The sequence below is a fragment of the Rhea pennata genome, chromosome 2, assembly GCF_028389875.1.
Source record: "Rhea pennata isolate bPtePen1 chromosome 2, bPtePen1.pri, whole genome shotgun sequence".
NCBI classification, from domain to species: domain Eukaryota; kingdom Metazoa; phylum Chordata; class Aves; order Rheiformes; family Rheidae; genus Rhea; species Rhea pennata.
In genome coordinates this window covers 114,963,065-114,988,732 of record NC_084664.1, presented here as the reverse complement: position 1 = coordinate 114,988,732, position 25,668 = coordinate 114,963,065, and the positions used below count along the sequence as shown (strand labels likewise).

The 25,668-nt window shown below is 36.7% G+C and overlaps 1 protein-coding gene across 1 annotated transcript in view; it reads right to left on the bottom strand.

The window, feature by feature from the left end:
* Nucleotides 1–25,668, bottom strand: part of LOC134137360 (laminin subunit alpha-3-like) — a 67,467-nt gene that overhangs the window by 27,317 nt on the left and 14,482 nt on the right. The window contains exons 12-24 of the mRNA XM_062570226.1: nucleotides 25,420–25,535; nucleotides 24,683–24,894; nucleotides 23,652–23,856; nucleotides 21,206–21,350; nucleotides 20,191–20,331; nucleotides 18,607–18,771; nucleotides 15,710–15,811; nucleotides 14,634–14,717; nucleotides 13,280–13,510; nucleotides 9,405–9,518; nucleotides 5,617–5,726; nucleotides 3,997–4,077; nucleotides 2,427–2,533 (exon numbers count right to left, since the gene is read on the bottom strand). Of these exons, the coding sequence (XP_062426210.1) occupies nucleotides 2,427–2,533; nucleotides 3,997–4,077; nucleotides 5,617–5,726; nucleotides 9,405–9,518; nucleotides 13,280–13,510; nucleotides 14,634–14,717; nucleotides 15,710–15,811; nucleotides 18,607–18,771; nucleotides 20,191–20,331; nucleotides 21,206–21,350; nucleotides 23,652–23,856; nucleotides 24,683–24,894; nucleotides 25,420–25,535 (1,813 nt within the window). The remainder of the gene's footprint in view (nucleotides 1–2,426; nucleotides 2,534–3,996; nucleotides 4,078–5,616; nucleotides 5,727–9,404; nucleotides 9,519–13,279; nucleotides 13,511–14,633; nucleotides 14,718–15,709; nucleotides 15,812–18,606; nucleotides 18,772–20,190; nucleotides 20,332–21,205; nucleotides 21,351–23,651; nucleotides 23,857–24,682; nucleotides 24,895–25,419; nucleotides 25,536–25,668) is intronic.

The following is a 25,668-nucleotide window of genomic DNA, read 5'->3' as shown; positions in this document are numbered from 1 at the left end:
TTCATAATATATGCTACTTGTGTAGCAGCAGGAAGCTCACTTGCATCAAGGCTGCTGAATCTATTCCATTTTGCTTAGAATAATAATACTGTGATTGAAGCCAAGACTATATAACCTACTAGTTAAAACATTTACCCAGGACATAGGTTAAAACCCTTTATCTACCTCAGCATCCATGTTTGAACCACAGATTCTTATTCCCCAAACTATTCTAATCTACAAGGTACTAAGAAATGTTTATGGCCTTCTTTCATAGCTGCTCCAGTCTGCATGATTAAGAGATTAATCAGACCTGAGGGAAATCCAGAGTGTGCAGATGGAAGGAGAAATTGTCTGCAACCTAAAGCACAGACCTTGGGCCACAGATACAGTTGGTATACAGGTAGTATAGACACTGCCATCAGGCTTTCCAACAAGCTAGCTCAAGTGACCGCCTGTCTTATGTGCTTTTTTCTTACAAAACTTATTGTAAGATTAACAATCTACAGGCATTTGTAGGATTCTTTCCTGGAATTCTAACTTTTAGGAGGCAGGAGAGCAAAAATCTCATATTTGGCTCCTAAAAATATCATATAGGACAGGAATTTCCCCATCTTTATGCCTGGATCCCTCTTACTGATTTGGTCCTATTGGCTAGGGCAAAACTCACAGGGCTGCCATCTCCTCTTGGAAAGTGAAAAGGGCTGAGCACATCTTTTCCTTCAGAGGATGCACTTAGGATACAGCAGTCTTTGCTGCTACTGTCAAGAGTCAACAACAGCTTGCAGCTGTGAGAGGCTACAATGACAAAATTAGACTTGAACTTTAACAGTAGCATGAAACAGCCTGGAACGAACTGCCTAGCTGTGCCATTTCCTTTGGCACTTGCACATAAAGTCATCAGGAAGTTAAACAGGATTGGTATTGAGCATTCCTGCCAAAAGAAGAAAAGTCACAAAGAATCTATTTGTAAGGGAATGATGGAAATTATTTTGAAAGCAAATATACATGCAGTCCTGCTGCTTTATAGTTCAGCTAACACTAGACGTGTTTCAGCTGTGGCTATAAAGTATCAAATAAACAAAACTATTATTACAGCTTGTGCACAAATGATATCAGCCAAGAAATGATGAAATGAAAAAATTCAGCCAAGTGCCAAACATCATGCACATACAAACCTGCAAGAACATGCTTTGCTACTGATCATAGAAGGTTTTGTTGCTATTGTGGAGAAAAAGATGGCTGATCAAAATATATTGTTGGAGACAAACTGAAAAGAAACTGGCTTGCTGAATTTTGCCCTAAAGATTAGTTTGTCCTAGCAAACTCTTGCTTCAAAAAAAGAAGAGCGATAAAACATCAAACACAGCTTGGATCCATTCCACACAAATTATAAATATAACAGAGATACCTTACTTTACTGATGAAATACAAAATAAGAACTAGCTATTGAAAAATTGCACAAGGTGCCAACCACAGCTCACATCTTTTGCTTCTTTTTTCTAATTTCTATGACCAAAGAAAGACAAAAAACCCTTACAGTCCTTTGAATGTAGTATGAACAGTAGTGCAGGGAAATTAAATGTGAAAAAAAAACAGGAGTCATTAGTCTGACATTTCTCTAAAATGTGAGAAGAAAAAGCAGCCTATGATGAAGGAAAAGTATAAATTTATTGGGGAGTAAAAATGTGGGAGAATCAAAACCAGTTATCTGCACATTTCTGAATCAAAAAGAGTATTTCAAATGAAGAAGTGAATCACAGTGAAGATGGGCTGAGGATCATAGGATTAGACCATTTAGTTCAGAATTATAATAGATAAAGCAATCATATACCTGCGGCATAATGTTCTTCGAAGAACCTAACTAGTAGTGGAGTATATGTATAACTGATACTGGGAAAATTAAGGATGTCTCAGTTTGCAGTTAAGTATATAGCAGGATTTATAAAATATCCTTCTGAGTTAGATGCCTAACTTCCACTGTAAACACAGTTAGCTTACATACCCAATATGGTAGTGCCTGATGCAAACTCTGAAGATGTCATTAATCTGTCTCAGACACACTTTAAAAAGGCTTATTAGGACTGCTCCATGAGGCATGTTTCATAACCCCTAACACAGAGTGGTAAGATATGACTTAAATATGTTAGAGGAGAAAAAATAATGCATTTATACACACACCTGTGAAACAGAAAAGCAAAATATAATCGATACTGTGTATGAAGGAAAATACATGATAAAATGCCCTGCAAGGGTGAACTCAGTGACTCAGGACAGCTCTTCCATTACTCTGCTCTTATATTTTAGGAAAATTTGCATTGTGTTAAAGATGATCTATGTTTCTAAGTCTAGGTCTTTCCTTTAGTTCAGCTTATCAAAAGATCTTCCTTCTCTGCTTCTCAGAGAGTAAAAAGTACTTCCTTACATGTTCTTAGACTCTTACATACCTCCAGTCAGGTGATCACAACTAGCCAGCTGGCCATTATTATTACAACTACATTTCTGACAGTAGCCTCCATATTTTTGTGGATTTCCAAAATATCCAGGAGCACATCTAGACAAAAGAGATACAAATGTTGTTTTATCAAGTATTTCAACCTGTTTTGTCAAATACACTTTCACTTTACAAAACCCCAGTTCTCCTCCTGAAGAAACTGTTAAGTAGTAGATTTCATGTCTTGACTTAGACAAAAAGAGTGTATTTTTGGTTTACTGTATCCTCTGCACTCTATTAAAAATGTCTATCCAAGTGCTACAGAAAATGTTTCTAAAAATAAAAGAACTCCCACAATGCTCATCTAAAAATAATTCACTTAATCTATAAAAACACACATGCACACAGATACATACATAAAGAGAGTTTTAAAAGGCTTAACCCAGCAAATCATATTCTGTTCTGTGATTCCACCAGAATTCATCTATTCAGCAGGATCATACTGCAAGCATAAGCTGAGTTTTCAAATAGCAGTGGCACTGAACAACATTACCACCTTTCTGCTGGATGCTAGCTCCTCTTGCCATCTGCCAGCAAAGCAGTCTATGTGAGCAGTCCCTAAATATTTTCTAGGAAAAATAGTTTCCACTGGTACTGGCTAGATAGTATTTCTAAAAGTCACTCTGTTGTATGATCTAAAGGGGTAGTAATATATGATCAACAGGCTATGACGTGTAGCTGAGGGCGGTAATATTTTCCACTGGTACAGCTAGATCTGAAAGAGCAAATCTGTCCGTATGCTTACATGTCAAAAGTAATAGTCCTGAAATACTGCAAAGTTGCACTCCTAAAAGATAATATAGTATTGGATATACTATCTTCAGGTGAGCCACCATGACTTACTGGCCTCAGGTTTCCGAATCAGATAACCCCATAACCCCATTCCATTATCCTTAAACTCCTCCTGGATTTGAAACTCTGAAACTCAAAGAAATTGCTCCCTCTTCCTGCCTGAAATTGCTATCCGTTTTGTTTTTTTTGTTTTGTTTTGTTTTTTTGTTTTTTTTTTTTGATTTGCCAAACTGTTTTAATGTTTCAGCAAAGGAGTTTCAATATTGTGTTTGTACATTCCACCTGCAGGGCACAGTGGAATGATTTGGGATGAAGGATATGGTATTAAACTTTACATGGTTGCCACTGGATAATTGATTAAGAACACTGAAGCACGAGCAAATACATTAGAAGAAATGGGACAAAGTAAGTGGAAGTCATTATTATTAGCAATAATGAAGAATAAGACAACACACAGGGCACATATTCAAAGTGACGGACGCTTCTCTTTTTGATAAAAACTATGTAGTCGCTAAATCCATTGTGGAGAATTATTTATATTCCATCAAGGTGTGTTAGGATCTCATCTACAATTATACTAAGCATCACACTATAGCAGCTATATATATAATATGTCTCCCTACGTGTGTGCATATTATGCGTACACATATGTACACATATTATATAATATAGATATACCTCCTTGCATGGTGTCTCTCAAAGACATTTGTGCTGAGAAACAAGTCACTTACCGTTCGCAACGAACTCCGGTATAGCCTTCTTTACATAGACACTGAATTTCTTCACCATTTGCCACACAGCCAGTTGCAAATCTGTAAGAAAAAAAATTTTATTGTGAATGCATAAACAAATAGGTTTTACATTCTGGATGTTAAATTCAGTTAAATGCCTTTCATATGAAAAGGCTTTTATACCATCAAATCACTACTGAGTTTATGTTGTTGCCTCCAGATAAATTGCAGTGACTAGTTCTTTGAAGTTTCAAATTTTTTCCTCTAGATTTTCTCCTTAGATTAAAAAATAGTAATTTCCTGGCCCTCTGGACAGAATGTAATAGTTCATTACACAAAGGAATTTGTTAAATAAATCTTAACAATGATGATGTGGCTATTTTATCTTACTAGGCAAAATCAATAGCCTGTACTAGTCAAAGTTCCCTCTTGTTGGTATAGCTCTTTTCTTATTTATGGATGAAAGCACTGGATCTTATTTTTATGTAGCTAATACTCTTTTTTTATTATTATTATTATTTAACAGAGACAGGATAGAGTTATGTGCTCCCTTAGAGAGCTCTAGGGTATATCTCATTAACACAATGAACTCTTTTGTACACTCTTTCTAGCGAATTCACCTAGATTGAAATTTCAGTAGGGTGAGATGACCATTTTTTGCTCATTGTTTGATGAGAAGAATGCAGGAGGTGAAGACAGAACAGGCCACCTTTGCTATTTCCACTTTTTAACCCATGAATAGTTGGATAAACCAAGTCTTTCTATCAAAGACAGGTATCAGAAGTTTGCACTAAGAATTATGTACAGTTCCACCAGATGGAAAATTGTTAACTCCTATGTGAGATGGGATGCATATCCCATGTAATGAATACTATTTACCACTCACGTGCAGCTATGAAACTGCTGCAGGTTTCATGGTCTCCCTAGATACTTCAGCACTCTAAAAGCAAAAGATGAGTAAAAATATGCTCAGCCAGCCACAGGTAAACACCTGCAGAAGAGGCCAGTGCTGTCAAAACCAGATCTATCAGAGAGTCCTCTAGTAAATGAGAAACTTGCCTATTGTCTGCTAGCGTAAATCTCTTTCTTAAGGCTACTGGGTGTTTCCTTCTGCACCTGGCAAATACGATGTGGCCTTTAGTAATTCATAGCTTAGGATTTTTAAATCCTACATGTTTTCTTTAACACATTTCACATTTCAGAGCTGATAATGACAATAAACAATGTGGCTCAGCACACCATTCAGTTAAAATACAATTTACTGCCCAGTTTTAAAAGTCTGGCAACTTTGTTAGCTCTGAGGAGATTTAATTTTTTCTAGGTCAGTAAAATATTACTGAATTCCATTTGCAGTTCAAACGGAGCTTCCACTTGACGAGACAGTATAATCTTTCAGAAAAGTAGATATGTCCATATGAGTGTTAATTTTCTAATTTATTTTTGCATCTTACTAAAATTTTTGAATTTATAGAGAAGGCTTCTTTCATCATTGCCACTTATTTCCTCTATGCTAAAGAGATCTGGCCGAGTGTAATGGTAAAAAACATGAGATTAAAGATAACTTACATCCTACATTTCTCCCCTTTACATTCTGTTTGGCTTCAGGACCTTTTACAGTACCTGTTTGTATATGGACAAGGGCACGGCCGACAGGAACCTTGAGTGGCATCTCCAAAATAACCATCTTTGCAGCGCTCACATTTCTCCCCAGCAGTATTATATTGACAGTTCTTAAAGAGGAAAGAAGCGAGATGGTTAACAGTGCCTTCCCATTCTATATGGTTCTATAGTTACTTAAAATATTATAGTCCATCTATTCAGAAACTCTAAGGATGTTTTTTCCCTTCCACATAATAGAGCATTATTGCCAAATTGCCTTCACTATCAAGGTAGATTGGTTTCTGTCATTCTCTAATTGTAGAAAGCCCATTTTACTCAGTACTGTGGAAGAACAACAGATAAATAATCAATATTAAAAGTATTTTAAAGGAATTCAGTCACATATGTAGTTTGTTAGGAAAATTCCTGTAATGCATTCTCTATATCTGGATATTTCAATGGCAGCCATTAAAAAAATCACAAGATTTAAATGTAACTTTAAATTTTGCATCTTAACACAAATTAGAAGGCAGACACGACTTCATGCAGTGAACCAAGTCCAAATATATTCTTAAAAAATCCCACGAAATTATTTCCAAAACTAACTCTCTTGGTATATTCTGATTAGATTTGAATTTCATGTATCTTCCCCAGTACACATGTAACTTGTTTTTAATTTGCTAACTGCAATGAATAATGAAAAGTGAATGCTGGCAAAAAAAACTATATCATTTTCCATGATAAAATGGATGGAAATTATATCTTATTTTAGAAACATTCTTATTCCTGCTGTTGTCTGAATATCACACACATCTGTATCTTATTGGGGGGAGGATGACCAAATTACTTTTCCTTTAACTAAGGAGATGTTCATTTACAATAGAAGTGTTCAAATACATTGGTGAGCAGTCATAAAAACTCCATGAAACCAAAACTCGAGGTGTTCACACTCCTAGTTCCACAACTGTTTTCTTCATAACTTCAATGTGCAACAGATGAATTCAGCAACCCACAAAGCTGGGGGTGTGCTAATAAAGTGAAAGATGAAAAGAGAAAGTGGGCAACTGGCTGGAGGCAGTCACTGAGCAGACTGACTGCACATCTATTTCAGGAAACTAGGACAGCTTAGAGCCACAATTAAAAGTCCTAGCACCATGACTTGCAGCAGAAACACAATTTTCCCCCTTCAGATGAGAATCAGTTCTGTCCTTTCCATCTCCTCTTGTAATCCATTCTCATCCACATCTCCTCATACCAAGATTCCCTCAACCCATCAACAAGTCTTCCTACAGCCTCTGCACAAATTAACCCATACTTTGTTTTGGTTTTGGTTAAAGAATTAAATTTGTGGCTCATTTATGAAAGGCTCTGGAAAGGAACAGGCAAACCTTCAGTTCACAATGACTATGGGTCATTTTATTAGGGCAAGCTAAAGAAATATGAAGATCTTAAGTTTATAAGAAGAACCATTTTAAAATGCCATCTCTTAAAAAAAAAAAGTGAATATTTTCCTGCAAAAAGCTCATGGAAAATTCAGCTGGTTTCTTAATTGTTACTGTAAATTTGGATAAACCTGAAGAGAAATTTAACAGCAAAAGAGTAAAAGAGAAGTATTTAATACTGCCTTGGAAATAACAATGGATTTAATACTTCCTTGAAATGGAAGTAAATCCAAATATAAATCAAGAAACTTTTCATATGAAAGCTACACAATATGCCCTACTTCCCTCTAGCTACATAGCATATAAAGAATGGAGGGCATAATCCAGTGTTCCTAAGGCAGGAAGCCAGATCAGCAACTCCCTCAGGGGTCTTTCTTCAAGTCTCATTGGGCCTTGCATAGGATGGGAGAGCACAGACACCCTAGTGTCACAGCCTTTCCAAACAGTCAAGTATTACAAACTCTGAAAGGAAAACTCACACTTGAACCCCAAAGACTCATATGCAACAGGATGCCACTACTCAGTGTGTCAGGCTCACAGGGGAGATGCCCATGTATATGGGGTTATGTGACATGAAACAACACATCAGAGGATGAGGAAGTCTCAGCAGCATGCTGCAGCAAAGGCAATGAACCTTTGAAGAGGAAAAGCAGGGACCACTGGGACAAAAAAGTCTAATTTGTGCTAGAAGGGCAACTTCTTCTCCATCTCTTCTTGTTCTTCTCCTCCTCCACATTCAGGAGTGCAGCCCTGCAACCCTCTCACCCTACCACCAAGCAACAGGACACTGCCTGAGCTGAGGAGGCCTGCCCTGCTCCCACAGAGGAAAGAGTCAGGGTGAGCCGAGCAAAGCCTCCTATGGAAGCTATAACGGCAGAGAAGCTGCCACGTGAAGGTATTGGGGGCCAGTGCTGCTGGTGAGGAGCGGGAAGTGGGAGGCCAAGTGAGCAAGCCCCGTGCTCTGGGTACGAAACGCAACCTCTCCATGGTGGGAAGTCTCTCTGCCTTCTCTGCACTGCTACAGGTCTTTGTGACGTGGTTCCTCTACAGCACGAGACAAATTCAATTCTTATTAGGTGGAGGCTCATAAAGTAATATAAATCAGGCTGTTTGTGTTTTACTTTTCACTGCATTATCCTGGATAACTTTGCTCACCCTAAAGTTTGTCTCAGGGCCAAGTGTTGATTTAGATCCATCTATCTGAAAGTTAATCTAATGGTGGAAAAGAGGGATAAAGAGAAACCTAAACCACACATTTTGGGAGGGAAAAGTGAAATTTGCTTTTTTTTTTTTTTTTGATTTACAATTTTCATCTGAAGTAAAACTCTCTCATCTTTACAGATCTGCCGCAGCAGTTTCCTGTCATGGCCTGCCCTGCCTCATTGCAGAAGCAGACTGTAAGTCATTCCCTAGAATATGCTGAATTGGCTTATAGCTTCCATTCAAGCAACAGGGTGGGTAGAGACAAAGTCAGGACTGTTGCATAATGCAAAGGAATGCACCATGGGCAGAGTGGGTTCAAACTGAACAAGGAAGAAATAACACAGAAAATAAACCATAGAAAGATTTTGGTAAGGTTTGTGTTTACACAATAAGTAAAAATTAGTGAAAAGGTTTAAGTGGGAATTTTTCAGAACAGTTTAAACAAGTGTCACAGATGTAAGCTAGAGAACTACGGTTGGCCAAAAGTCACTTTTTCATTGCTACCAGGGCTGATCAGCTCTGACGAGGCTGCGTTAGACTTAATATGGTGTGTCAGGGAGCAGAATCTGTCCTGCTATATCTTCTATAACAGCCGCAATTTTCTAATTAACCTAACTTTTATCCCATTTATTTTATTTACTCTAATACTTTTAAATACATCTGGCTGTAAATTAAGATTAGTGGAGATTTACTGATGCTGATTAAAATGATATTATTCTGCAAAGACTATACTATGCATGAATGTACTACTGGTCAGTATTTATAAATCTGAACTTACATGCATAAAACTATACTGCATATGCCACAGTAAGACTCCATATTTATTAAAATGAATTGCAAACACATATGTGCTTAATTTGGCGTCTTTTTGTACCATGACCTAACAAAGACTATAGAGGAAAGAAGAAATCAGAACAAGGATATAAACAATTCTAATTACCTATAGTAATAGATACAAAAAATATACATGGAAGCATATGCAAAACTGGAACTTACACTCATTTACAGTACAAGACATAAAGAATGAGGTATGCAAGGATTATTTTTAGCTGTTAGCAAGATGACAATACTAGCAAGATGACAATAGCTCATCCTGTAGTAAGGTGAATGTTTTTCTTCTTTTTTTTTTCAAAGTCATTTCTTCAACATTAATATTTTACTTACAATACATTTTCCAGAACCATCCTGACATCTATTTGAATTTCCATTGCAGTTGCAGGGAACACAGCGTCCAGTAAATAATCCCTGATTTTCACGATAAAATCCAAGGCTGCATTCCTAGGCAGAGGCAGGAAGAGAGGAAAAAAATGGTGAAAGTTGATGAAAAGAAAGTATTCACAGGTTATGGGATGGGAAATTGTTGCTATTCCCAAAGAGTAGTGGAGGTATACACTTCCTGATAAACTCTTCTAAGCTGATATTACTGTTTAAGTAACAAATGTTTTAACCAGTAAATGGCAAAGAATGGAGCTGAAGCAGTTTCAGCCTAAGCATCTGAACTTTATGCTCTGCATTTTGTGGTTGTGAGGATTTCAGCATTTCACCATTTTGACTCTAACCCCTGAGCATTTCCTGTGGCTATGTACAAAGATGAATATGACCTTTAAACCACAAAAAAAGATTTGGATATAGATTCATACTAGAGTGTACTCAATGAAGAATATATGGAAATCTCATATATTAGGTAGTGATTATATGAACTCTTGATAATAATTTAACTATAGCGTATTCTTTGGAAGTACTTCTAATGAGATATTTTTTACATGAATTTATCGTAACTTCCAAAACAAGTCTACCTGGAGCTATATGAAGTCACACTTAGGCATAGCTAGATGGATCTTACAAAACATACAGTGGTTTAGTTTCTAAGTACAGGCTTGTCCCAAAGACCTGAAAAGTATGAAAAGAATGTTCAGCCATTGCAAGCACATAAACAGAAATATAGCACGTCAGATCAAAACCAACTTTAAACAGGGCTGAACTAGAGGAGCATTTTGAATGAAACAAGAGACACTGCCATTAAGTTTGTTAACCTATACCAGGTAGGTAGAAACTAATATGTTAAAAACAGATTCTTGCTTGGCATGGGTTCAGAGGAAGTGAAAGTACAGGGAATTCTTCCTGGGCACGGAGCCTTCCCAAATACAGACCAATTCAAATATTCATGCCCACATTTTCTGCTTAACATTCTCCTAGGTCTTCTGCCACACTAATCACAATAAAATTGACCAAATATAAGTCTACCCTTGCTTTTCTTCCTCAAGCTCCTTTTCATTAGTAACTAAGCTGGTGCAGTGTAATGAAGATTACAGCTTATAATGAAGCAGGGAGAAAGCCGTGCTCTCATGAAGCAAATACCTCCCAAATTCTTGCCTCAGGCAATATAGTCCTGCACTGTACTTGTACCTCACCCGTATATCACAATTAGAGGCTGGCCCCAATGACATTCATAACTAAAGTGACAGTTGAACTTAGAAGTCCATAAATCTTTTCTCATAGCAATTGCTCTACCTAGATTGGTGGGAGTAATCTGAAGAACAAATGGTTTGCAGGACTGAGCCTCAAGTCATGTTTCAGTTGGTTGAAGCACAAGCATTTGTGCAGGGACAGAACTAACTAGTGTATTTATCAACCATACAAAATACCAGATGAAAAAAATTCACCTCTCCCAAAGCAGATCTCAAAAGGAATATTGAGCTATTTAAACCAGATGCAAATAGCATCTTTGCCTTCTCCATATATGGGATAAATGAAAAAAATATGCAGAATACTAATATCATCAATAGTTCTTTTAATATTGACTTCAGTGCAAGCAAAGACTGAATTCAGAATATGCACCCTCTCTTGAATTTTTTTCAGATACATTTTTAAAATGGTGAATATGTTCCCTAAACAACAAGGGGTCAGTATATATAACTTCTGAAGAAGCCAGGGCTTGAAATACATTAAAGAGCATGACTAAGTAAAATACTGGCACTGGTGAATATAAATTTGACTTGCTGAAGTCTCTTTTTGGAAAGCAAAATGAACAATTAATTTTAGAAATATATTCAAATGCAGTTGGACATGTCTATACAGCTTCTTCTTTTTTCCTATTTATGCTCTCCTTGAATAGTACATTTGGAGTACTGAGAACTTTATTTTAGAAATAATATTCTTAATATTGAAATATTTATTCCACATGAAGGTAAAGCTCTAGACACCTTGAAGTGCTTAGGACTTCAAGCTGATTGTTTTCAAGTAAATAACAATTTAAATGAAACTTTTGTTTCATGTACTTTTCTTAGCAAAATAATTTGAGATATAAGATTATCCTTCAGATTACTCTTACATTAAATAATGTATAAGTTGTTATAAAATCAGTTCATTTAAAAACAAAGGGAAAGAAGGAAGAAAGCAAGGAAAAGAAAATGAATAAATTACCTGTCTCAGGTTAAAATCTCTTTGAACTTGTTGGTGCTGACTTTTCTTCTGAAGATGAGGAAATGATAACTTCTGTTGCATATCTTGTGCAAAACAGTGCCCCATGGCTGCTAAAATGACAACTAGCCATTCTACATTATTTAGCCTCTGTGTTTTGGCCATCATTTTTCTTTAGCTCAACTGTTAACATACGCTGTACTTTCAGTATTCAAATGTTCTCTTATACTCTCCCTTAGTCTTAAGCTTTTGACTCAGATTAATGAGGCTATGTGCTGTGATGGGCCCCACCTTTAAAGTCTGTATGTGAGTCAAGTAGTACAGCACACATTACAGTTCCTGAGGTTAAAAAATAACTGCAATTCCTGTAGCTCAATATATACCTAACTTAGGGTGTGGCAGGCATCACCTTCTCCCCACCTAAAGCAGTCAGACAGAGCTAGATGATTAGAATAGTAAATCACTGAATGAGTAATGCTGCATAAACATACAGCACTTACGAACTATACAGGTTTGTGTCTTGATCACTTCCTTTGGGCTATGTATTTTCACCAGTTTATGTAAAAATACCCCCTAGTATATAAAGACAGTATGCTGTAAACAACAGAATGGGAGTAGAAATTTCAGTCAATGTTCATCAATTTGCATGTGGCACAGAATCAAACATGTGAAAAATTATTTTCTAGAAATATTTCCCAAATTATATTCAGCAGATGACGAATAGTTCCTGAGTAGTGGACATACATGAGAGACGTAAGTCAACTGTAAATGGCAGTTTGATCAGTCTCTCTGCAGCTGCTCTGGTCTAGATATTCTTTCATTCTCATTTCAAAAATATTTTCAAGGTTAGTACAGCTATTGCTGCTTTATGGTAACCCTCAGCCATTTTCTCAAACAATAATGCCTCATATTTTGTGCACTCTGAACACTGCTTATCTCTGCACTACTTTTTATGTTACCTTGGATATGAATGCATGGGAAGTCGAGCTCTGAGCTAAGCAAAGTGACAGCCAAAAGATTTACAGCCACAGGAACAACTGGCTGCAGCAGGATATATAACTGAGGCTAGGATTTCACCATTCTTCAGCTAATAGTATTACTCTGTAATTTTCACATCATTTTTCACAAAAACATCTCCAAATACTTTGCAAATATGGACAACTTAAATTTTAAAATATTCTCCTATAAAAATAGGAAAATGTTAGCCACCCCAACAAACCAGGAAAATGCCTAGAATTATCTAGGCTCAGGTTCCATTCCTTGAACCTTCTCCATGTTTCGGGTCTCACAGGCGTTGATCAAGTCAGCTCTGACCTTCTTTCCATTAAAGTAAGTAGAGATAGAGATTCTTCAGCCTTTCATAGGGCAATAGATAATTCCTTGTTGCAGCACTTTATATGTGTAAAATGATATTTACAGTTCTGCAAAGCAATCAAGAGTTGAATATCCTACAGAGCTACTTAGACTGTGAAAGTAACTGAACCATCAGAAGTACACACACTTAGAAGAAGCATATTTAAGTATTTTAATAACTAGTTTGTTTCTCTAACTAAACCAGTATGTATAGCTGCAGGCAAGACAGAAGATAATGATACAGAACGGACGCAAACATTTCCTACCTGACATGAGTCACCAGCATACTCAGGAGGGCAGGAGCATGTCTCTACATTGTACGCAATGCTGCCACTTCCTGTGTTGGTGGCTTCTTCCAGCCCAACCTCACCAAGGGTTAATCGCTGAGTCTCCGTGAAGTAAAGGCCTCTGATGTGTAAACCATCTAGTCTAGACAGGATCACCATTAGTTCTTCTCTGGATACAAGGTTATTGCTGCTAGAATGTCTGAAGTTTCCCTGCACATTAAGGATACAAAATGACCCCCTGCAGTTTCTTCAAAAGAGTATCTCTAGAGAAGACAAGGTGGCAGAAAATAGAAAAAAATAGAATAGACCCCTATAGTCTCAGGCACTGTGGGGGGAAATATTGCTCAGGAAAATAAGAATCATTAATGTAAACACAGAACAGGTAGGAGAAGAATAATGAGCATAAAAAAGGACACAATGTACTTTGCATGTTTAGTAGTAACTGATAGTATATGCCAGCTCCCAAAAGACTACAAAATATCTGAGAAAAATATCTAGAATCAACTGGTATGCGCTGCAAAAAGAAAAGTGGTAGAGAAGTTTCTTGTGTGGCTAGAAAGATAGAAGGAAAGATAATCAAGAAATAGTTCAATAGACAGAAAGTGAAATCAGAGACCCAAGAGATGTTGATATCAGGAAAGGTACATGAGACTTTGAAGTATCAAGAATTTGTCCTAAGATCAGAATAGTGAGGATTCCTTCTCAGTCATCCAAATTTCTTCAGGGGTCATTCACCAAATCAAAAAAGGCTATAGAAAAATTATTTTATTTTTAAAAATAAAAAATAAGCAAAGTCCTAAAAGTCAAATCTTTCAGGGCTGCCTTCACACAGCCTAACTGAAAATGGAATTTGACTTAAAGAAATATTATCTTTGTTGCCCATACATGGGACAGAAATAATGTAGACTCCTTTTAGAGTTTGAGGAGGAAGACAGATAACAATTCATTCCATCTCTATTAAGTACAGGTCTGGGGCTGGGATGAATCATCTTCCACTTCCAGTAACACTCCAATACAGTGGAGTATTACTCCACTGACTCCAGAAGGAGTGCTGGGTACTAGATTGGACAATATGCCTAACTTAAAGGTACTAAAATTAGGTGGCATGAATCAGAATCAGTTCAACCAGCTCAATGTAGCAGTAAAGAGAAATTCCTTTTTATATTTAAAATCTACAGCATTTAAATTTTTATTCATTAACATTATCAAATATTTAGTATTTTTGCACAGATTACTGGCTTATTTTTATGTACCTCAGAGAAGAAAAGGGAAGGCATTTGAAATAGACTCTTATAAACTAGGAAAATCAGGCCATTCCATTTTAATGTCTTACTTCAACAAGCTGTACACGGCCATAATATTGACGGTCAGGCAGTGGGTTGTTAGGATCCACATAAACTACTTTCATTTGCTGGCCCTGTGTGAGAATGAGGATATCACATTATCATTTCACTATTTTTTATGATAAAGCATTCAGATGTCGGTGAAGCACATTAATCCAGACATTTGGGGGGATAACAACTAACACTGGCAAAACTGTACGTCATTTTGTCAGCAAAGTAGTATAGCAAGCACTGTGTTCTACTGTTAGTAGGCTTTTCCCTGCTTTTGCCCTATTAACCTCATTGCTTTCAGATAAAACATTGAGATAATTAAATTAATGCATGCCAATTTTTACAGGAACTAGTTATTCTGTTTTGCCTTTGCAAATAGTCTCTTTTGCTGCCCTTCCTTTCCTGTTAGAAAAGCAGCTGCCTTCTGATATCATCTTTAGAGCTTGCCTAGAGTGTAAATTTTTTTGTTAGCGTGAAAAGGGAAGTAAAAATGAAATTGGACTAAGCAACACTCTTTGACCCTATACCCTGAAGCACAAACAAGTGGGATACTACAGAAATACTTCATGAAGCATATTTTCCAAAGAGAATCCCAAAAGACTGAATTAATATTTCTAATACCCTGAAGAAACAAAACCACTCAGTTGGGAATTTAAATAAAAAAAATGAGGTTCCAGTTTTGGCCTTCATCTAGCTAAATTAAAAAGCATTTAACCTAAAATGCACTTTTACTTTAGTCCATCAGAGGCTTATAATTACATTTAATTTTACGTTGAAGAAAATTTTCAAAGAAAATGAGATTAATTACACATGGAATCCAGGACATATTTTGCAATTTTTATCTTTTTATTTGCTCTCAGGTCAGTTATGCTTAATAATATGTTACTCTGGCAACAGAAATAGGTGTGTTGATGACTTTGAGCAAAATGCAGTAAAATCACTTTTGTAGAAATGCAGCATGTTGCTGTAAAAGTTAAGCACACTACAGGAGCAAAATTTACCATAGCTGTGGGGTAATAGAAAAATTCATAGTACTAGAATTGCTTGAAAGAAAAAATAATAGTATAAGACTTACTGTCAGTTGTATATCCGGTCTCTTATCCAGAAGAACCATGCCTTCACTAGGTAAGCCAAATGATTTCACTTGGTAACTTAAGTAGCCACCATATGAAGAAAGCTACAATAAAATATTCAAGAATAGAAATATTTTACTTCACTATGCTGGATATTAATATAAATTTGTATTCAAGTTTACCCCTTCATTCAGCACTGTAAATAGTATGTTCACGCTTTGTTCTTCAGACCAAATATGCAAATACATGTTGCTTGGAAGAAATTACTTTTTAATTTGTTTACTTTGTCTATCTGGCAGCACTTTATAAGCAGTAGTTGTTATTGTTCTCTGGAAGGTCATCTGCACCTCTCTCTCTTTTTCTTTTTCTTTTTTTTTTTTTTAACATCTAGGTTCATGTCAGCTGTGTCATGGGGAAATCACACATTCACATGAATGTTCTTACCCAGATGATTCTACAGGACAGATTCTGCTGATCAAGAACAGACACCAGAGTGACAATGAAACAGGAAGTGTATATCCCACAAACAACCGTGGATCAAAAAGAGAAGTCAATCTGAGCATGTCTAAAGCAATTTCTAAGCTTATGACAAATCTGATTCTAATTAGGAAATTTTTGTCCCACCTACCAGCAGACAGAACTTCTACTGATCTCTGCTCTATAAAATGGTAATTACAGACAGGTTTTTTCTGAATAAGAAGTATCTTTGGAAATAGAAAAATATCAGTCTTACAAGCTATCCTCTGTATTCTATATGTATACTATTTATTTATAACATTAGCAGTACATTATATAGGATTAAATAGTGTTAAATAGCATTAAATAGTACGTTCAAAATCTACAAGAACAGAAAACTGGGAATATATGTTGTCTGAATTTCTCAGTGAAAGTTAGCTTATAGATTTTACATTTGATTCCGTTTTGACTTTTTAAACAAAAGATATATATAGAAAAATATACTCTACTAATTATTAACGTTTCAGTGGAAGTAGTTAAAATGTTTAAGATAATGAAAACAGTGTTTTTGGTCTCCATATATTGAAAAACATCTGTAGTGATCTTGTTCACATTTTACAAATGAGATGTTGTTACTGGAAATAGACTAAACACTGAAATTTCCAGAATACAATGAAATGATTAGGAAACTTGCTGGTTGTAAAACTAGCATCATGATACAGACCATGCCTGCTAAAATATATACTTAGACATAACAGGAGGTAAAAGCAGAGCCAAAATAGAACTATTTTATTTACAGTGTTGTCACTGTAAATAAATGCAAGTCACGACATGCCTGGTTTGATACTCTTATAAGCAACATAAAAAGTATAGCACTGTTCTTTGTAGCTGTGCTTAGAGGGTTATTGATTGGTTTACGTTTCATTATGGGAATAACAAAAGTCCTTTTGCTTTAACACTATAGCAGTAAACAAAATATATATTTTTAATGAAACTTCTTTAGAAAATAATAGCTATTGAAAAAAAACTCTTAAAAATAACAAAAAGCACCCTAACCAAATGTGCTCTTTAATCAGTTTGAAAGATATTTACTGCTGCGCATAGGAGCAGAATGAAATATACTGCTGTACTCCTTAAAATGAAATTAAGAACTTCACACACTGTACCATCTTTAATACGATAGTGTCTATCCCATTACTTTTCTCTTTTGCGATAGGAGGATTGCATCTGAAAAGCCTATATTGCCTACAGTAGCTAGCTAACAGCTATAGACACTGTTAGAGCTGCAAATAGAACTGGGGACACTGAGCCTGTAAGCAAGCATTAGAAAGTCCACCTGGCCAATATAAACCCCAGGCTGAAACACTAACGCTGAAACTGTTAGTAATGGACTGCTTCCATGCACGAATAGGAAAAGTAGCAAGTAATTAAAAGAATACAAAGATTAGAAAATAGTAGAATTGTAGAATCATAGAATTGGTAAGGTTGGAAGGGACCTCTGGAGATCATCTAGTCCAACCTCATCTAGTCCAACCCCCCTGCTCAAGCAGGGTCACCTAGAGCATGTTACACAGGTCCTTGCATCCAGGTGGGCTTTGAAGATCTCCAGAGAAGGAGACTCCACAACCCCTCTGGGCAACCTGGTCCAGTGCTCCGTCACTCTCACAGTGAAGAAATTCCACCTCACGGTCAGGCGGAACTTCCTGTGCTTCAATTTCTGCCCATTGCCTCTTGTCCTGTCACATGGGACAACTGAAAAGAGTTTAACCCTACCCCCTTAACACCCTCCCTTCAGGTACTTATAGACATTGATAAGATCCCCCCTCAGTCTTCTCTTCTCCAGGCTAAACAGGTCCAGCTATCAGGTGCTGCTCTTCCCTTCATGGAAACTTTACCTGACACAAAGAGCTAAGTGTACAGTTAATGAGCAAAAAATACAGTACTGGTGTCACACAACCAAATAACACATCTTTAGACCTTTCACTCCTTCTTTTAATCAGTCTTTTCAGCAACACATCAAAAACAGAGAGGGGCATTTTCATTGGTCGTTGAGTACTTAATCACCTTTTATGCCTTTGGAAGTCTACCAGAAGATATTCTTAGGGAGTCTAAAGGGTACTCTGGCATTGGCAAGCTCTGCGTGTTCTGAGTTTCACAAAAGCATCTCAAAGTATCGGTTCCAAGCATAGCTTTGACCATGTTGTTCACATAAATATTACTCTGACACCTAGAAAGACTATTAATTCTATATTTTTGGTTATAATTTTAACACAGTACTCAGAAGTCAAATGTTGTGATTCCTGGCAGGTCAGAGGAGAAGAGTAATAATCTATTGGGGGAAGAGAGATATATGTATCTAAAATAGAGAAGTAAACATTTTATCAATTGTGTTAGCAAAAAATTAATATTTAATACAAAAGCAGATGAGTTAGGTGTCACTTACCTTCTGTCCCAGGTAAGATGGTGGTGCTTTCCAGTACAAACTATGCACTGAAGTAGGCAATTCTTGAACATCAGCCACTACACTATTACTGACTGGATTGAAGGTTACTGGAATGTCAGTGTTTCTATTCACTGTCTCCAAGCGCCAGTTCCTCATGTCCACAAACTAATGAAAACACATAAAGGAAATAAAAGCTTGTTTTATACTTTCCCAGGATCAACTAATGAGGCAAAAATGTTTTGACTCTATAATTTCCTGAGAATTAAATTCAATCCCTTTAGAGCTAGCCTAAAGCCTTTACACAACAGATGTTGCAAGGACCTCAAAAGAGAGCATAAGTGGGACAGATGTGCCAAAGCTACTGGGATGCAGGCATTTGGTTAGTCAGCTACGAATTAAATTCTGTCTTCAGTCACATTAAGACATAATCCTTATGGAGGTGATTAGTAATTAATTTAGTGACAAGGTCATAATTTGCAGCTGTATTTTTATGTTCATTCCAAAATCATGTAAAAGACACTAACCAAAAAGACAAAACCTGGACCTGTAGTAGTAAGGTAAGATAACGGGGAAGGAGGCAATATGGTAGGATATTAAAGGGAGGCAGGTACTACAGCCTAAAATTCTGGCTCTTTACTGCTATACATTTCAATTCAGCTTTTTTTTTTTTTTCATGAAAGACCAGACATCCTGTTATTTATCATTACAGTCTTAGAAAGAAAGCATAATGTATATGGATCAGAACAGTTTACAAAGCAATATGACAAAAAGATAGACATGTGTTCAAGAACAGGCTCTGGTGAGGACAGGCAACCACTCAATGAAAGCTCCCTAAGGCCAACAGAAGTTTGCCACTGACTTCACCAAGGGCAGATTTATATCCTTTCCTTATGCCACAATCTGGATTACATTGAGTATATGTGTAAGCCTAAACCAAACTCCATATCCAACATTTGAGGACTCTACTTTTCACTTTCTCTTGCACTGTTTCAGGCAGTTGTTCCTTATTTTCAGTCTTCAGTCACCTTACATTACTTCTACCACTCACTTATGCCTTTGTTACTTAAATATATCACATTTACCATCTCCTCCTCCTTTTCTTTTCTCCTTCATGTAATTTCTTTTTTTGTTATATAGGGAAGGAAGAAGAACAGTTAGTATTTTTATAGTCTCTATGGTATTTCTCACACATTTCTTAGGTTTCAAAATGTGTCTATGATATAGAGATGGAAAATGACACATGCTTATTAAAGCGTCTTGAAGGAGACCATTGACTTTTATGATGAGCTGATGTCTGAAGCCAAAACAGCAGATGGCCAGCTCAATTGTTCCAGCTACTAACTTATAAGCAACTAGTGATTCGTAAGCAAATAGGTGAAAAAGTCTGTCTCTACTGAAAGCCACTTTCAGACTATACAGAAGTCTGAATGAGGCTGCACCATAATCTGAACTATTTCTTGCAGAATATTTCTCATCTTTAGCATCTAGTAAAATATCATTTCAATTTTGAAAGAAATCTGGCATTTCCTTAATGGGGAAAAAAAAGCAGATTCATGACAGCAAAGAAAAAAATATTGAATATACCTTGTTTCTACGAAGATTTGTGCTGCGACAGCTGTTGGTTGCCCCGAAACAAAAGCAAGCGGTGCATCCCTTGGGATTATAAGGATCCAGATAAAATGATCCTGGTCGGCAAACATCACAACGTGCACCTTCAACATTCTCCTGTTAAGGTACAGTTGAGAGAATTCTTAGAATTTTCCTTGTGTTAATGGTGCTCTAGGTGATCCTGCTGAGCAAGGGGATTGGATGAGACGCTCTCCTGAAGTCACTTCCAGCCTTACTGATTCTATGATTCTATGAAAACTTGCACATAAAGCAAATCTTCTGATAGAATATTTATTTAAATATATGGAAGCAGAAATGAAAATGTATGCTTGTCTGTAAACACCACATTCCAAAAGAAAACTAAACTGACTTCTTTAAATCTACCTTAGTCATGAGCTGCTTAGCTATGAGTTTTCCAGCATATTAAGTGAACTGCGGAGTAATAAATATTAGTCAGAGACAGCTGTAACTTCCCTGCCAAAACCCTCCTGCTGGGTTTTCCAAACCTACAATATGAACAGTTGCTTGTGAAAGTTCACATTTATCACATTCAATTATGCAAATTACCACAAAAGAAGACTTCCTGGATATAATGATGTGGTGAAATGTCAACTGGCAAAACATGGCTAAGAAAAGCATGGGACTCGGTTAACATCCAAAAACTGAGGTGCAGATGCATAAAGCAGATGAGTGTGTGGAGTACAGACTGTCTCAGTGAATCACTGAGCATCTACTTGGTGCACCTTAACCTTCTGCAAAGATGATGACCACCTGTGAAACTCTCAGATAGTGAGCTCATTAAAAAACTGCACTTACCTGCAGTCATAATAATCTACACAGTTACTGCACGGTGGGATGTTTCTGTTCAGATTAATTCAATTCTTACTGAAAACCTGGTGATAAACTCACTTTATTTACCCAATTAAATAAAAAATAGTCACTGAAGTGCAAATGATGTTTATGAATGCAGAAGTAATTTGATTTATCTAACCTTGCAGAGACAAATTCCTGTCTGGGGATCACAAACATCTGATTCTGTTCCGCCTCTGTTGCAATTACATGGAGCGCAGTTTGGGAAACCGTAAGTACCAGGACCACACTGATCACACTGCCGTCCCTTTATTCCTGGTTTGCATCTTTATCAACAAACAAACACAGCAGCAGTTAGTTCTTCTCACATAGGAAGCAGTCAATGGGAGAGGCAGGGAGAGAGGGAGGAGGAAGATTAAAACCAAGGACAGATCGATCTTTGAAGTCAATGCATGGCTATGAAACAACTGCATCACTTCCAAGGAAGAACAGCCACAGGTTAGTATTGCCCTCAAATTCCAACTGTAGGAAGTACTGCCATTTTTTATAGTGGTCATACAACTACTGAATGATGGATCTGATTTTAAATAGTACAAATGCTCACAGTGAAATCAGATTTCTGCAGCTGTTCAGTGCCTGCAGCGGGGAACTACTTTCTGTATAAACCCAGGTGTGAAACATGCACGTTGTACACAGGTAAGCAGAGCCAGCAGAAGACTTATAACTGGAGAATGTGACAGAGCATTAGTCAAGACACTTCCCTGCTAACAAGGTGGAGAATCCCAGGCATATAATAATTATGGTGACTACAACTTGCCACAGTTAATTTAAAACTGCTCACAAAGGATAAAATCCACCTTGTTCACAGTGAAGTCCGAGCATCTTGGATTTATTTAGGTGAAGTGCAGAAGATGTGAAAAACAACATCAAGCTATGAACAGGGCTCGAGATAGCAGAGAACATATTTCTTTGGGAGCAGCTACCTCCTACTGCCTTTGGAACAAACTTGCATAGCCTGATAAAATAGTTAAAATGTGGGTCTGACGATCCTCCTTGCTCTTGTCCATGCTGGCCTCTTTTCACTATCTATCTTTAACAGGCCAAAATAAGTTTCAAGAGAGTAGGGATTCCTTGAATGTCTGCCACCACCAACAATCACATCTTTAAATTTCACCTGCAATAAGACGATTTTTAAAACTTTCACCAAACTGGCAGCCTCCTTTGGCTCACAGCACCACATTTATATGCACACTAATACTATGAATTTAATGGAGTAACAGTTAAAGTGTGTGGACAAGATACACTGCACTTCATGTAACACATGAAAACAATTACTTAATTCAGCAAACAATGAGTGAAGTTTGTCACTGTCTCACACTCAGGTGTGTAGAAATGTGCTAAGCCCTTTCTTTGGAGTATTAGATTTCATTTGACTGATTTTTTTATTTATTTTTGCACAACTTTAGTTGACTTATAGGAGAGTAAGTTATGGGAGAAATTAAAGCAGAGACCAATCAGATTTAGAGTGCATCAGTAGATGTAGAATATGCTACATTTTAACTCTGAACTCCAACTGCTATGAAAATGGATTCCTGTTTTGCCTTTGGGATAAGACAATTATCAAAGGACAGACTTCTGAAAATAAATTTAAATCTAGGAAATAATACATGTATTATCTGAAAATAAGGTTTCTATCATATTTACAGGATTAACGGCAGAGTCCGAAAGACTCTATTTTTTTGTTAGAACTGTAAACACATAACCAAACCATTTAAATTCAGCTAACTCTGGTTTTACACAACCTACTGACTATCGAGTATTTATGTTACTATTTAAGGACTCTTTATGTCCCCAAGCAAACAACAGACATGTTCAACCACACTAATGTTGACGGGGTGTGAATTTACAGAAATTCATTATTATTGTGTCTGTATGCTACAAATATTTTAGATAATGTAAATAACAGAATTAAACTAAGGAATTTATTTTCATCCCATTATGCTGAGATACAGAAAAATAGGCATATGTCATGCCTAGGTCATAATTTTAAGGGTCATTATCACCTATGATTCCACTGGAACAATATTTTCCATACACACAGTGTCAATCAAAGTTTCCCAAAACTTATTACAAACACTATTCAAGATTTACAGTCCTTAAAAACATTACAGGAGTTTAACTTAGATTTTATACTGTTGAAGTCCAGCTGCAAAGTTTTAAGAATTTGGGAGATTATGTGTACAATTACAATTGAGTACATGTCTGAAGTCAGAGTGATCTGAGGTCTGTTACTACCTGGACACTGGATAAGCCATACAAGATGGACAAAAATTAGTGACTTACCCTGAGTAGCATGACAGGTCACTTGCAAATAGAAGTCATACCAAGGAATCCCAAATTCCACCATTAATTACCAGCACAAACCAAGTTTCCACTAAATAGTCCAGGCATCCTTGAAGCACCTGAGTTCTAGCTGTAGGCTAGCACTGCTTAAACCCCTATTCATAAAAAAATGCCCACATCCCCTCCAAATACCTACAGAATGAAGCAGATCACTCATGCATTTTTATAATGTACATTTTTTATATCAGTTATAAAATGAGTTTAATCCAATAATCCAAACTTACTTGCATTGTCCGTTGTTTTTATCACATTCTGGGCTTGCCATATTAACAACTCCTTTGTCTGAACAGTTGCAGTTTTCACAGCCAGCAAGAGGATGATAGCTGAAATAACGTTCCTTGCACACCTCACATTTTGGTTTCACCGTTTGCGGAGGGCAAATGCATTTACCAGTTACATCATCACAAAGACGCTGGCCACAGTTGCATACTAGGTCAAAGAAAATGTTGTATAAATTAATCATATCTCAATTTACAATGATCAAACATTATTGAGTCTGTGTACAAAACAAACAAACAAAACCATAAAGGACATAATTCTTTTCTCTCTTTCACTAGTTTTAAACTCAAGTGGCTTGTTTCACTGCAACAATTACAGTGATGTGAGAGTGACATGAACCAGGGTCATGCTAACTGTGTGACTGTGCCTGTTTCAAAGAGTATCTTGAAACTCTGGCTTTTTTCCATAGATTGTTTCCTTATATTCATCACAAGCATTATTATTTTTCCCCAAACTTCCAAGCATTAAACAATCAGTAGTTTGGGTATTAAGGACAACATTTTTACAGGCAGTGTTAATAAAGATTGAATACAATATGTGGGGAAGGCAACTGAGGAGTGTTGGTTTAATCTATTGGTCTGCTGATGCTACTAGGAATAATTTTATGTCCTTGATTATCTATGGAAAGTGTTGAAGGCTGAGATACAACAGTAATAGCTTGGAAATTATTTCGCAGTGAGTACAGAAAATTCCATTTGACTGGAAGAGTGGCAATATGGATTTTAATTAGTAAACTGTAAGCCTAGTACACGTGATCAGACAATATATGTGAAGGCACACTTCACCTTAAACCAGGTATGTTTAAAGAGAATGGGATTACTTCTGCTAAATTGAAACCCACCTGAATCTAAGCTAGCTCACTCAGCTTCTCCCAGAATCAAGGCCTATACAGGCAAGAGAAGCTGCAATACCTAGTCAGTGAAAACAGAGGATAAAGGTCAGGTCGGGTGCTGAATAAGTCAGGGCATATACTTACACTTGCAGAACGGAAATCCATAGTAGCCAGTCTGGCATCGACTACACCGACGACCAATGACATTCGGTCTGCAAATACACTGTCCTCCCATGGGGCTGCAAGAAGGGCTTGTGGCACCTGCTCTATGGCAATTACATGGCACTGCTCCATTATTGTAGAAAGCCACTAGTGACCTCACAGAATCCTTACAGAAGGCTGACGATCCTTCTGGGCTATTGAAATTAAAATATAAATCATGTAATGGCTTGGAAATTGTAATGTACATACTTCACAGTGGTTCAGTGAATAGGGTCCTGTCTTTAATAAAATTCCTTGACACAAGGATGGTATCCGTACACATGCAGGGATATACTTTAATTATAATCAATAGTAATTGGCTTTGAACATATAGATAAGGGATTTTTTTTCAAAGAAAGTGCATATATTAGTCATATCTGCTCAGGTATGCCAAGCGAAATACCAAATACCAAGGATGGAAATACCAAAGACAGAAAGATAATACAGATTTTCCTCTTTTGTACAATGAGCAATAAAGCTCTATCTTTACTTTTCATTTACAATAGAAAGTCATGGAAAGATGACTCATGGAATTTTAATGGGCCAGCATAAGCCATGAAAAGCATATTCATGCAGCACAGTGATGGGGATTTTACATAAGTTTCTTTAATATGGAGTGAAAACAGTATTAATTCAAAGCTTACTGACAAAGATTCAGTTTTTTAGAAAGTGATGCTTACTCAATGTAAAAACTGTTTCCTCCACATTGGCTGATAAAATCAAATGACTTGTCCACAGTCTTTTTTTCAAGAATTTTGTAACTGTAGTTATCTGCTGGAACAACTAAGACATTTTCCTTGAAACAACAAGAAAACTGAATTTTACATTTCAGGAAGAAATGAGCTAAGGCATTTATATATTTAAATGTTGTTTCATTATTAGTTCTGGATTTTCTCACAAACCATAACATTTCAACTGAAAAAATAGTA